Genomic DNA, 12,594 nt, shown 5'->3' with positions numbered 1-12,594 from the left:
CAAGTCAGACTACAGTAATGCACTGCTATCATATAGACTAAGCTACCGAGCAATGTAAAATAATAATAATAATAATTAATTAAAAAGAAGATAGTAGAGTGGCAATTATCATGCACAAGTATATATACTATGCAAGTATTAGCTATAAATAATTGACAAAAATAACTAGTACAGTGCATCAGAAGAAAGAAAAATACAAATAGGGCGAGGCCTACTCTGACTTCAATCTGTTAAGGGGATCATAACACAACCAGCCTTTTGGGTAAAACTATACTTTTCATCTATGGAGATGATTGATGTAAGTATATAAGGGCTTACCCCAAGATATCATGGGTGGGGATCAAGAAGGTTCCGGATAACATTTTGCTCTTGCAACAATAGCTCGGGGACCATCCCCATGAAATATATGGACGCTAAGCAAGAAATAGATCCTACCCACAAACATCTAACCCAAACCATAATCCTAGGCATATCAAACTAAATTGAAAACCCTATCACTTGACAACCCTATAACGCTATCCCTAGTAAGTCCTTGTCGTGTCGTGTCACCGGTAAGGACATCTTTAGAAACAATTTTAGCCTGGACATCACATCAAATCTCATGCAAAGTCTGAATTTTAACATACCGGTGTATGTATATGAAGAAATGGAATGCAAAAACCGATATGCGCCATCTTCAGTCTGTTTTAGCTTATCTATGCCAGTGAGCTATGGTGATCACTCACTGTCCGAGGTCGTCCGTTGTCCGTCTTGCGTAAACTTTTTACATTTTCATCCTTTTCTTGAAAACTCCATAATGAATTTCCACCAAACTTCGCAGGTATAGCATCCCTAGGGGGATAAGATCTCAATTTCTTCAAAATGGCACCTTGCCCCCCCCCCCCCCCCGCCCCCTCCAAAAAAAAAAGGAATCTTCACAATCCTCTCTAAAACCAAAAGTGATAGTTAATAGAGCGGAGCTAAAGCTACGAGTAAGTAAGCTATACACTGATGACGGTAGTTTCAAGTTTGTTCATGCATGGCGGCTCCAGTGGGTCCGTATTGGGGCATTAATTATTATTTTCTATCTTCTTCTCGAAAATGCATGGCGCTTCTTTGTTGACCAAACTTGGCAGATGTTTGATAGACTGATAGAACAGATATTTGTACAAACTAGCATCGGACTCCACACCCGGAATCCATCGCGGTGAATTTAATTAGCTCAGTCGGTAGCGCGTCTGCCTCACGATCCAAAGGACACCGGTTCGATTCTCGGGTGGTCCCGCTGAGCAAAGAATCATACTGTCCCCTCTAGTAAGAAGCAATACACTCTGTCCCTCGCATAGGACATAAAACGAAGGTCCTGTGTGTGAGAGAGTCACAACTCATGTATATTAAAGATCCCGTTTCATTTATTCATCGCAAAGAGCAGGGTGTTTAACCTGGGTGAAGTAGTCCCGCATGCAACTGGGCCCCATGGAAGACCAGGTATAGTGCCGCTAAATGTAGGCTATCCAGCCATCTTCTCCAGTGTTCTAGGATGGAAATAAAACAAACAAACAAACAAACAAACAAACAAACAAACAAAAACGCAATGCCAGGAATCTTTACAAATCTTCTCTCAAATTAAGTGGTAAGCTGCATGAGTCAGTGCTATGAATAAGTTAGATTGGTGACTGTTGTTTCAAGTATTGATATCGGCAGATTTGGAGATGGGCGGGGGAGGGGGTTTAGGCCTAAACTGGGATCAGTTTTCACATTTTCAAATTCTTGAAAACTCATAGTCTGATTTTCACCAAACTTGGCAGCAGGGATTATCGCTAGGGTGATAGAACATGGCAGATTAGGGGATGAGATGGGGTACCAAATTGGGACCAATTTTCAAATTTTCATCTTCTTGAAATCGTATAGTCTGATTTTCACAACGCAAAATTGACAGGGATTATAGCTAAGGCGACAGAATATGTATCTGTGCAATTGGGCATCATACCTCGCTTTAGGACCCCCAATTGCAAGGGGCACAATGCGGGGGAGGGAGGAGGAGGCCATGAATTTAAAGGAATCTTTGGGAATCTTCTTCTATAGAACTTAAGTGTGTTTAGTCTTTGTTTCGTTATGTGTTTTTTTTTCTTTGACATTCGTATCACCTCTATATTAGATTTGATTTTGTTTTGTTCAGTATCTTTGATATGTTCTCTTTATATCAAATACTTTATTCACGGCCTCTCTGAAAAACAGCCTCTAGGCTGATTAAGGTCTTTTAACCCCGTGATTAAATTTAAAACAAAATATGGCAGATCCAGGGATGGGGGTCAAGTTGGGCCCAATTTTTCATATTTTCATCTCCTTCTTGAAAGTGCAAGATAAGATTTTCAACAAACTTGACAGCTAGGTGTTATAGCCAAAGAGTGTAGGAAATATATAAGTACAAATGTGAACAATTTCCCACATGTGGGGTAGCCTCGGGGGCACAATGCCACATGGAGTGGGGGGGGGGGGGAATATAATCCACCAAATTAGGAAATGTTTATATATCTTCTTCTCTAGAACGAGAAGTTAATGTTATGAGTAAATATAATGGTGACTGCAGTTTTAATTAAATATATCCATGGCAGTTCCAGGGATGGGCTCTCAGTGTGAGAGTGGGGGGGGGGGGGGGGGAGGGGGCTATGGCCATATGTACTCATATGTACTGGGCCCTAATTTTCACATTTCCCTCCTTTTCTCGTAGAATTACACAAGGTCAAATTTGCCACAGAGCTCGACAGCATTATCACTGGAGTCACAGTGTTCATTAAAAAGGTCCAGTTTACCTTTGAAAGCAGCCTTTCAAAAATGTTGAAAGATATCACATTTGATGCATCTGTGTAGGTCTGTTGTATGACAAAACATCCTACCATATAAAACTTCTGTAATAAAACCTAAAATATTAGGTGATATCAGTGTTTTTCCCAATAAACCGTAACTGTAGACGGTTTAGGCTGGAAACATTTATATCATTATGTTATTATTTTACATTTTGTGCATTTATTAACACTTCATCGATTATACGGCTTCAAGTTTTTACAGTGGTTGTTTCTATCCCTAAGTCACATTTTAGAACTCTTTTGAAGCACTAATGCCGGGTTTTTGTTTCATCTGCAAATGGTAGATTAGGTCTATACTTAATATACAAAAAAAAAAGAGAGAAAATCTTGCTTAGATGAAAATACTCTGTAAGTTCATTGCCGCATGTACTTTCAAGGGTTAGTTACGGTAGATCCAGGCGGGGACTCAAAGAGGACCAGTTTTTATATTTTGATCTTTATTTTTCTTTAAACTGCATAATCAAGTTTTCTAGGTACAGTGTACTTTGCAGGTCTCTTTACCAATGTAATAGAATAAATGGATACCATACCCCATGTGAGCGGGAGACCCCCAGGCCTCTTTTTTCCCCTTCTTTTTGTTTGTTTGTTTGTTTGTTTGTTTTTTTAACTAGGTCATCATCAAAGTGACAAAGAAAATGAAACCTTTTTAATGATAGCACACCTATTATACAAGAAATTTAAGATATCAAAATCATCACATGTATATTTCATGTAACAATTTTCTTTATTCTTCATCAGATTCAATCTCCCATACCGCAATTGATGAAAACAATGTCAGGGAAATTACCCCCCCCCCCCCCCCCCCCCGGCTAAATACTGGTACATGTAAGCGATAAGGGTTAGAGTAAAGATTAGATTTAGGGTTAGGTCTAGGTTCAGGATGAGGATTATGGTTATGGTCAGGGAAAGGGTCTGGGGTAATTGGCCAAGGGGTAATTGCCCTAGATTGATTTTTTTTAGATTTATTTATCTATTTATTTATTCACTTATTGCATTTATGCTCTTCATATATATATATATATATATTCCGAAAAGGAGGAACAGTAAGAGGAACTAGAAATGTCGCTACAGCGACTGGTTATACCCCCACCAAACAACATTTCATAAGCTTTGGTCAAAACAACATTTCATAAGCTTTGGTCAAAAAACTGAGGAAGTAGTTAAATCCGCAAGATCTTTCCTTGATCTTCTGCCATTAATATGCCGTTACCATGGCAACGTACTTTCGGGTACTGTCGAAAAATACGTCTTGCACATCTACAACCAAAGGCACACATCTGTACCAAGTTTCATGGAAATTGGGCAAAAACTGAGGAAGTAGTTTGCAACACAAATTTTTCCATCATTTTGGCTCATAATATGTGAGCTGCTACCATGGCAACATACTTTTTGTCACTGTCAAGAAATGTGTCATGCTGACCTATATCCTGAGACAAACATTCAATATGAATTCCATGAGAACTGGAAGAACACTGATGAAGCAGTTTTGCCATGAAGCATTTTGCCCTATATTTTACCAATAACATGCCGTTACCATGGCAACGCACTTTTTGCCACTGCGGAAATATGTGTCTTGCACATTAACATATTCAGATGAACATCTGTACCTAATTTCATAAAAATTGATCAAAAACTGTGGGAGGAGTTCGCGACGCAAGATTTGTACCCATTTTTGCCCATAATATGCCGTTACCATGGCAACGTACTTTTGGGTACTGTCAAAAAATACGTCTTGCACATCTACAACCCAAGGCACACATCTGTGCCAAGTTTTATGGGAATCGGTTGAAAACTGAGGAAGTAGTTCGCGACGCAAGATTTGCAACGGACCGACCGCCCGCCCGACCGACCGCCCGACCGACCGTCCGCTGATTCCTATATACCCCCTTCAAACTTCGTTTGGCGGGGGTATAATAATGATGTCAAAAGCTACGCACTGATTTCTCCTTCCTTTCTCATATCTAGTATATATATATATATAAATATATATATATATATATATATATATATATATATATATATATATATATATATAAAGATAGATATCTCATACCATGCACATTTGCTATTCACTACGTTCAAAGTTTTCACTATGATTATATATCATTTGTTTCTGGTGAGTTTTCCCTTTCTTTGTTTCAATATATATTACAAAATATGAAAAGGGCTGGATTGCTTCAGCAATCCCTCGCATTTATCCCAAAGTTGATTTACATCCTTTGGGTTTATGTCAGGTTAATGTGTGTGTGGCACACATACACACACTAAAGCTTCTGACCACACGAGCAAAGAGAATTAAGGGTTCTGGGACGACCGCACTAGGGCTTTCATTAGCTCAGTCCGTAGAGCACCAGTCTAGTAATCCGGAGGTCTCGGGTTCGAATCCCGATGAAACCCATTTTCTTTGCTCAAAGTTTTCACTATAGATATATATACAATCAAAACAAAAAGGGTTGTTGAACAAATCCACACTTGACAAGGGGCAGATATTATTTACACAAGAGGGGACTGTTTTTATTAAAATATACGCCACGTACACATGTTAAACGGGTTAAAAAACAGTGCTATGTTATATAGTTTTGCATAGTGAATATAGAAAAATGGTGACAAGATAGAACAATTGCCACATGTAGACATGAAAGCCCAGACTAGATTTCTGCCATGGTAACGGATGGCAGACACATGATCCCTTGGACTAAAATGATGGGTGTATATCCTCAATAACTCAGGTATATATAAATAAAATGATTGGGACAGTGTTTGTAAGTGTTCACTGGACATAATAGCTTTGCCAAATGTGGCAGCACAGTATATTTGAAATGATCTGATCACACACAATGCAAAATGGATTGTGTGTTTTTCTTTTCAAAGCATAAACTGTGCACTACTGGGGCGTGGTCAACATTACGATGTACATACCCACCAGCACAAATATTATTGTATAAATAGATATATTTCAAGGACGTCAATGATGTGTTTGTTTTTTTTTAACTCTCAAACAGATAAGAAATAGGATGCTGTATTGAAAGTTATCACATGAGAAGCAATGTATCTATGGAGTTTCGTTCAAGAAGCATCACCTGAATACTGGAGCATCATATGATTTGCAAAATGAGTTTATATTTTCCTCCTCTTTGACTTGAGCTCACTTTAATCTTCTTCATATAAATCTGTGAGTGTGTCTTTGCATTCTGTGGTGTATATGGGAAACCACAGGTAGAAACATCTAAAAAATTCCTGTCAAATCGATAACCTACATGCTAAATTCAAACATAAATAGAAAACACAAATATAAACAAGTAAGTAAACAAAAGCTACATTAAAACTTATGAAGCACCCAATCATATTCATACCAAATAATACATAAAAGTACAAATAGAGTCATCTGGCTTTTTGAACATGATATCATTGTGTTCCGAAGTGGATTAAACAGAGCTATACAAAAAATGGACAGATGCACGTAGCATTTACCTACAGATTAAATAAATTTTGTCAGATTGTATACATAGCAGTGCGACATTTATTTACGATATGCATGGACACTAACTGCTTGATGAAGTAAATTAGAACATTACATATAATACTTGTGGGTTTCTACTTCAAGAAAACTGTACTAGTAATTAACAGCCACTAAGCAAAACTGCTTGACTCGGATTCTATGTAGTCTGGCTCAATATACGTCTTAGTTTTCAAGTAACTGAACATAATACTCAGGAAAGTCATCAACAAGCATTTGATCTCAACTCAAGCATAAGAAGCAAACATATAATCATTACCATATATCTTCGCAATGAATGTGCTTTAAATAGTCTTAAATATCTCTGCAGTGCATGACACACTGAGTTGCGTGAAAAAACACTTGTTTATGAAAAAAAAGTTTTTCATATTGAAGAAAAAAAAAGAATATAATCTTATGAAGTCAGCACCATCATGAAATAATTTACAGCCTTAAAAATTGTTGTTCCAAGCTTCATGAATTCCTGTACAGCTGAATGCGCAGCCAACAATCTTAACCAGGTGTGGCTGTATCACATTCGAATATGGCGAAGTGCCAGATTGATATAAAAATACAAAGTCTTGTATAAAATAGTGCAAACTGTACAACTTAGCCTCTTGCCATAAGACATGATGAGTACGTTGTCTGTGGAAGGTAAAGGCACCAAGCTGCAATGCATAGCACACTTAAATATGTGCCACGGACCTGCCCTCAATACAAAACCAATGGACGAAGTTTTTCACTAAGCAGCTGAAAGCCGAATGCTTATCTTAAAGAGTGAAGCACCATGGAATACACAAGGTAGCAGACTACTGTGAGAACAACTTTAAGAGCTTCTGAAAGATTGAGTTGAACTGAGTGGTATCCCAACATCCATACACATCATAATCTCTGAATGTGCGTTTTAAAGAGTAACCGAATGCAGCTACATGATCGTTCCTCACACTCTTTAAATTTTAAAAGCCACTTGAAAAAAATTGCCTGAAGAGTAATGACTGTTCACATATGCATACTGCTAAGTATGTCGTGTGATATCAGATTTCAAGTCCACGTTGAGAGACCCCCATTTGTAAAACTGATTCTCACAGATATGCTATCTACATAGACATTTCTGGTGACTATAAACAATACCTGCCCCAGTTGTTCCTGACAATCCTTCTGTTCTTGTATCATTTTTTTATTTTCTCTCTCTCTTTTCTAGTGGAGACTGTTGCTAAGGTACCTGGAAATTCCTCTTGAGCAAATCTAATTATGGAGCTGCAACTGGCTGCTCTTTACAGGTCCTGTACTCTACAGCCTTGGTTTGTATATCTTCTAAAATCTCCATCATTTTCATATTCAGTGCATTGATTTCGCCCGTCAGGTTCTGCAGCGTAACGCCGTTGGTGTTGAATGTGTTTTGCAAACCTGTAGAGTGGAGAAAGAAACATTATATATATTTAACCAAAAAACATGGTCTCAAAATATGAGAAATTTCCTTCAGGTCAGTGGTGCAGAAAGATCATTCTACAAAGGAACTCAAGAGGACACTAAGCATTTTTGTTTGCAGTGTTCCAGGTCTTACAAGCTTCGCTTTTTGATAGTGGAACACTGTTTTCCATCGTTATGATTACTTACTTGTTTCTGTTACCATGACAAAGTGTGCATTGTTTTGTTTTTGTTTTTCTTTAATTACATCATTTGTGCATATATTTTATATTGTATTCGAAAAAAAAAAAACTGTTCTTAATATCAGATGAATGAAAGACAAGACGACAACTTGTACCCCTTTGAATCATGTTTTCTTTTTTTTTCTTTCTTTTTATGATGGAAATAAACAAACTATTGAACTGATTTGAATTCAAAAGTATCTGTATATCCCCTCCCCCCTCCCCTTCTAGACAAAATGAATGCATCTTTTCACAGACTCTTCCTTTAGATATTCATTCGTATTCATCCTCCCTCATTTTTTGAGAATCTCCGAGATAAACATCATCAGCAAAATATGGCACAATACATCCTCCTCAATGTGCATTATGTCAAGAAAAATTACAACTCAAAATTTACTAAACTATTTTCTATACAGCATACTCCCAATATAATTAACATGTTTATAATGAAATTCTACTTACAACGAAGTAAAAATTCAGGTCCACAAGTTATCGTCTAAATATCTTTGCATACTTTACTGTTCGGCTATAATAAAATTTCAATATAACGAAAGGAAACCGCTGGTCCCAAGGAATTGTTATAGAGGGAATGTACTGTACTACAAAGATACCACTGGTATCACCGTGTCTATGACAAATCCAGTTTCTTGCCTGGAAAATTACTTAACATCTCAGGTAATGAGTGGATTGTTTTGGCATATACCAAGCAAAAACTCATAATCTGTTATTTTGGCCACCAGATCAGAAGAGACTAGTCTTACACAGTCAAAGAAACAGAGAGCAATTCAATATGGAATACTGAGAAGGAAAATAAAACAAATACAGATGTCTCCATTAATCATCCATGGCACAGGTGTACAAACAGGAGTCATCTAACCATTCTAAGCAGCTAACTGGCAACAAACATTTGTACAGTTCTCCTGCATAAATTTGCTATGAGAAGTCCCTCTGTGACACAAATCATTGCTTGGAAATATTTTGCTGAACTCTCGGAACTTCTGAGGTAAGAGTTTGATGGGACTACTTGGGAAGCAGATTGAGAGTCATTCTTAAATTTGTCTCAGCTCCGCATGCTTGACTTGTTTTTCCTTGTAAACGTGCTCACACAACTAAATTATGCATGTCTTAAAAAGGGGCATTATTTTGCACATGCAGAAGCGGCTTCCTCGCATAGACAGATAGTTGATATGTGCAGTTAAACAATCTTACCCTCAAGTTCATTGACATCCCTCGTAATCTGCCGCTCCAATTCAGCCACCTGGTCGCGAAGCGTGGCGGCCCTGTCACGAGCACCATCCACCTCGGCGACCTTCAGCTTGACCAGCTCAGCCGTCTGGTTGAATTCCTCCTCCGTGGCGTCCACGTTCTGCAGTTCACAGCCAGACGGGAAAGAGGATGCTTTACGTGGCCACTCATTCATTCAATTGTCATTCATTCATTAATTTTTTCTTTTCCAACAGAAACAAACATGTATAAATATTTTACAGAAATTGAATACATAAATTTCATAATACATAATAAACAAACACCCTGTACAAAGTACAAATCCCTACACTAACGCTTAAAGTCACTGTCATGCAGACATACACTATGTCACTGCCATGCACTACACACTTCCATAAGAGGAATATGTGTTGCAGACATTGCGTCTAACTTTCCCCAGTTTAAAATGGCCAGTGGCCTCCGAATCTATCTCCAGAGGGTGCCATTTCACTGTGAACAGTGGCCACTGACAGTGGGTTCTAATCTGTCTGTCAGCACAATAATTGGTTGGTATGATCTAAACCAGACTTTTTGTGTCTCACATAATGGTCTTTTGTTCTACCTGCGCAATCTTTTGAAGCAAACAGATTTAAACACTACATTTTTGAACTTGCCTGATTCAGTGATATTCAGGAGCATTCTTTTATTTTCATATGTGCAAGGAACGCATGCACATGGAATATATATCTTGATACATTAAACGTGAAGAAATCATATGGTTGTTTACCTATCCATAGAGGCCATGTTTCCCTAGCTACAATAAGCAATTTTAAATGTATCATACTACAGGGGGCAGGAAACTGTCATCTGTAAAACATCTTTATCTTCCTCCACAGGTCCACTTCTTATAAGCTGATATCATTAATGTGATGAGAAACTTTCATTTGCTCTTACCATGCTGCATGGCATCCCTTCCCTTTATCTACAGTCTCTTGGACTGTCGCTTTCAACAAAGTGATGTGGTTCAGAGTTTTGAAGTCGGGCAATCAAATTTTTATTTCTTTTTTTCCCTTCTTGAAGGTTTTGGGGGCCTTAATTCTCACCTGAGCAGCTTCTTGGGCCTGTTGTTCAGCCATCTGGGCCAAGTTCACGGCTTCCCGAACCTTGTCCCTGTTGCCTGTGACCTTAATCTGCACCTCACCGAGCTGCCGCCTCATGTCATCAATCTTGTTGAGGGCACTCTCTGACTTCTCCATGGCGTCATCCGCCTCAGACTCGATCTGAACAGGGGAATACAGTCGACACCCGTCAATAACGAAGTTCTTGGAAGCAGCAATTTTCTTTTATCATATCGAAATTTTGTTTTAACCAAACAAATGAAGCGTAAAAAAGATATATGGATAATAACCATCAGACTTGAATTTTAACTTGGTTGTAACTAGAATAATGACAGTGCACTACTATACATTAGAATGATGTGGAGTCCCATTTATTTTTTCTTCGTGCACTCAATACACCATGAGGCAGATTTCTATGCTGGTGCATCAACTGTAAGTAATGTTTTGCTTTGCTCCACAGAAAACATGGCTTTGGAGGTATTCAATCATCTCAACTCTGACAACATGAACATTAACTCCCTTAGCCCAGAGGGAAGATTTTTTTATATTATAACTTGTGGTGATCATCCACTTCTGCATGTGAAATGTAAACAAAGCTGCTCTTCTCTTTACAGGAAGTCAGTGCAGGGACACTCTGCTTCTTACCAACATGATGTTTCAATACAATTCACACATCACATTCGACATGGACATTAATAAATACAACCGAGTCATATGTCACAGGATGCCGGGGGGGGGGGGGGGGGGGATGTTGCTTTCCTTCACTAGTTTATCCACAACATCGTGACTAGCATAAGATTAACACTTTTCAATTCAATTCAATTAAAATTTCATTTCATTTCTCGAAAATAACATAGATATTTCACTTTCTTTGGTAACAGAGAATAAAGTTGCATAAGCAAAACAAAGTAAAGTGAGAAGAATATAATTGTGGAACCTTGTAGTAATAATATGTTGTCAAGAGAACTGAAGTGATAAAGACGAAATAACACTACGCAAACTTCACAAAAATGGAGGGACCAACTAAAAAGACAAAGCTTGTGGAATGTGGGCCCCTCATGTACAGAATGTCAAATAGAAAAATAAGCTAATGCACAAAGGGAAAAAAAAGTCTGAAAAAAGTCACTTTTAAAGTGAGGCCATTCTATATTTTGTCTGCATGTCACTGTATACTTACAAAGCTGATCACCGCCTTTGTATTGGATGACTACAGTAATGTTAGCCATGCGGAATCAATCTAAATCACTGAGCAAGTGGCCTTTTTCACCAGGAGTGTGATAAAAGTGACTTACCTGCACCAAAGCCTCATCTGCCTCTCTGATGTCCTGCTTGGCCGCATCAATGGCCTGACCAGCAGTGTCCTGGGCATCCTCGGCTTGTTGTAGGGCCCTGGACACACTTTCAGCCGAATCTAGCACTGATTCAGCAAATGCTCTGCATTCAACACAAAGAAAATATTATTATTATTATCATTATCATCATCATCATCATCATCATCATTATTATTATCATTACTATTATCATTATTATCATTATCATCATCATCATCATCATCATCATCATTATTATTATTATTATTATTATTATTATTATACTCATACTCTCACCAGATATCAATGCATATCCAAAGTGCCCATAAGATTCCATCTAAAGTGTGATAAAGTTTGGCACATTTCTATTTAATAGCATATTAGAATCTCCTTTGAAAAATAAAGAATAATTATGCTTCACTGAGCATCATCAAATTGACAACTACAGTATTAATTACAGAGAGCTGTTATTTTTGTCGATAGAGAACAGACGGCTGCCTATCGGAGAGTAGGCAGTCACACCATCTAGTCTTACCTGGCCCGGTCAGCTCGGTCCTTGAGGTCGTTGACCCTTTGGAGGTCATCACGCGTAGCATTGATGATCTCGTCAATGTTCAGCAAAGTTCTAATGATTTCCTCGATTTGTCGAGACAGGTCTGAAGAGACAGCAAGTGATACCAATCATGATATGACTTTGATAAACAACAATAACACCACAGACACCTTGTGGAGATGAGAAAAGCTTTTAGGACACATGTAAGGTCCATCCTCTTGAGGAATGAAAATAAAGACAACAATAAAAAACACACACAGTCATGGACTTCAACTATTGTCATCTGATTGACAGAAGGAATGTATTTTTTGCAGATCATTTTGCTATTGTTCTTGGTATGCTTCGAGGAGGGTCAGACATTTGGCACACAATCTGACAGTCATGAAAGGTTAATCAACAGATGATTTTGACCAGGAATC

General features: G+C 38.1%; 1 protein-coding gene across 1 annotated transcript in view; it reads right to left on the bottom strand.

The window, feature by feature from the left end:
• Positions 1 to 5,978: 5,978 nt before the first annotated feature.
• LOC139708245 (laminin subunit beta-1-like) overlaps positions 5,979 to 12,594 on the bottom strand; it is a 45,757-nt gene continuing 39,141 nt past the window's right edge. The window contains exons 24-28 of the mRNA XM_071620216.1: positions 12,158 to 12,278; positions 11,605 to 11,746; positions 10,298 to 10,474; positions 9,201 to 9,357; positions 5,979 to 7,749 (exon numbers count right to left, since the gene is read on the bottom strand). Of these exons, the coding sequence (XP_071476317.1) occupies positions 7,592 to 7,749; positions 9,201 to 9,357; positions 10,298 to 10,474; positions 11,605 to 11,746; positions 12,158 to 12,278 (755 nt within the window). The 3' untranslated portion in view covers positions 5,979 to 7,591. The remainder of the gene's footprint in view (positions 7,750 to 9,200; positions 9,358 to 10,297; positions 10,475 to 11,604; positions 11,747 to 12,157; positions 12,279 to 12,594) is intronic.

This window comes from Diadema antillarum, unplaced genomic scaffold (assembly GCF_040938485.1).
Source record: "Diadema antillarum isolate AM-2024a unplaced genomic scaffold, OU_Dant_1.0 seq00001321_RagTag, whole genome shotgun sequence".
Taxonomy (NCBI): Eukaryota; Metazoa; Echinodermata; class Echinoidea; order Diadematoida; family Diadematidae; genus Diadema; species Diadema antillarum.
Note: the sequence above shows the minus strand (reverse complement) of the source record. Positions and strands in the feature narration are given on the sequence as shown.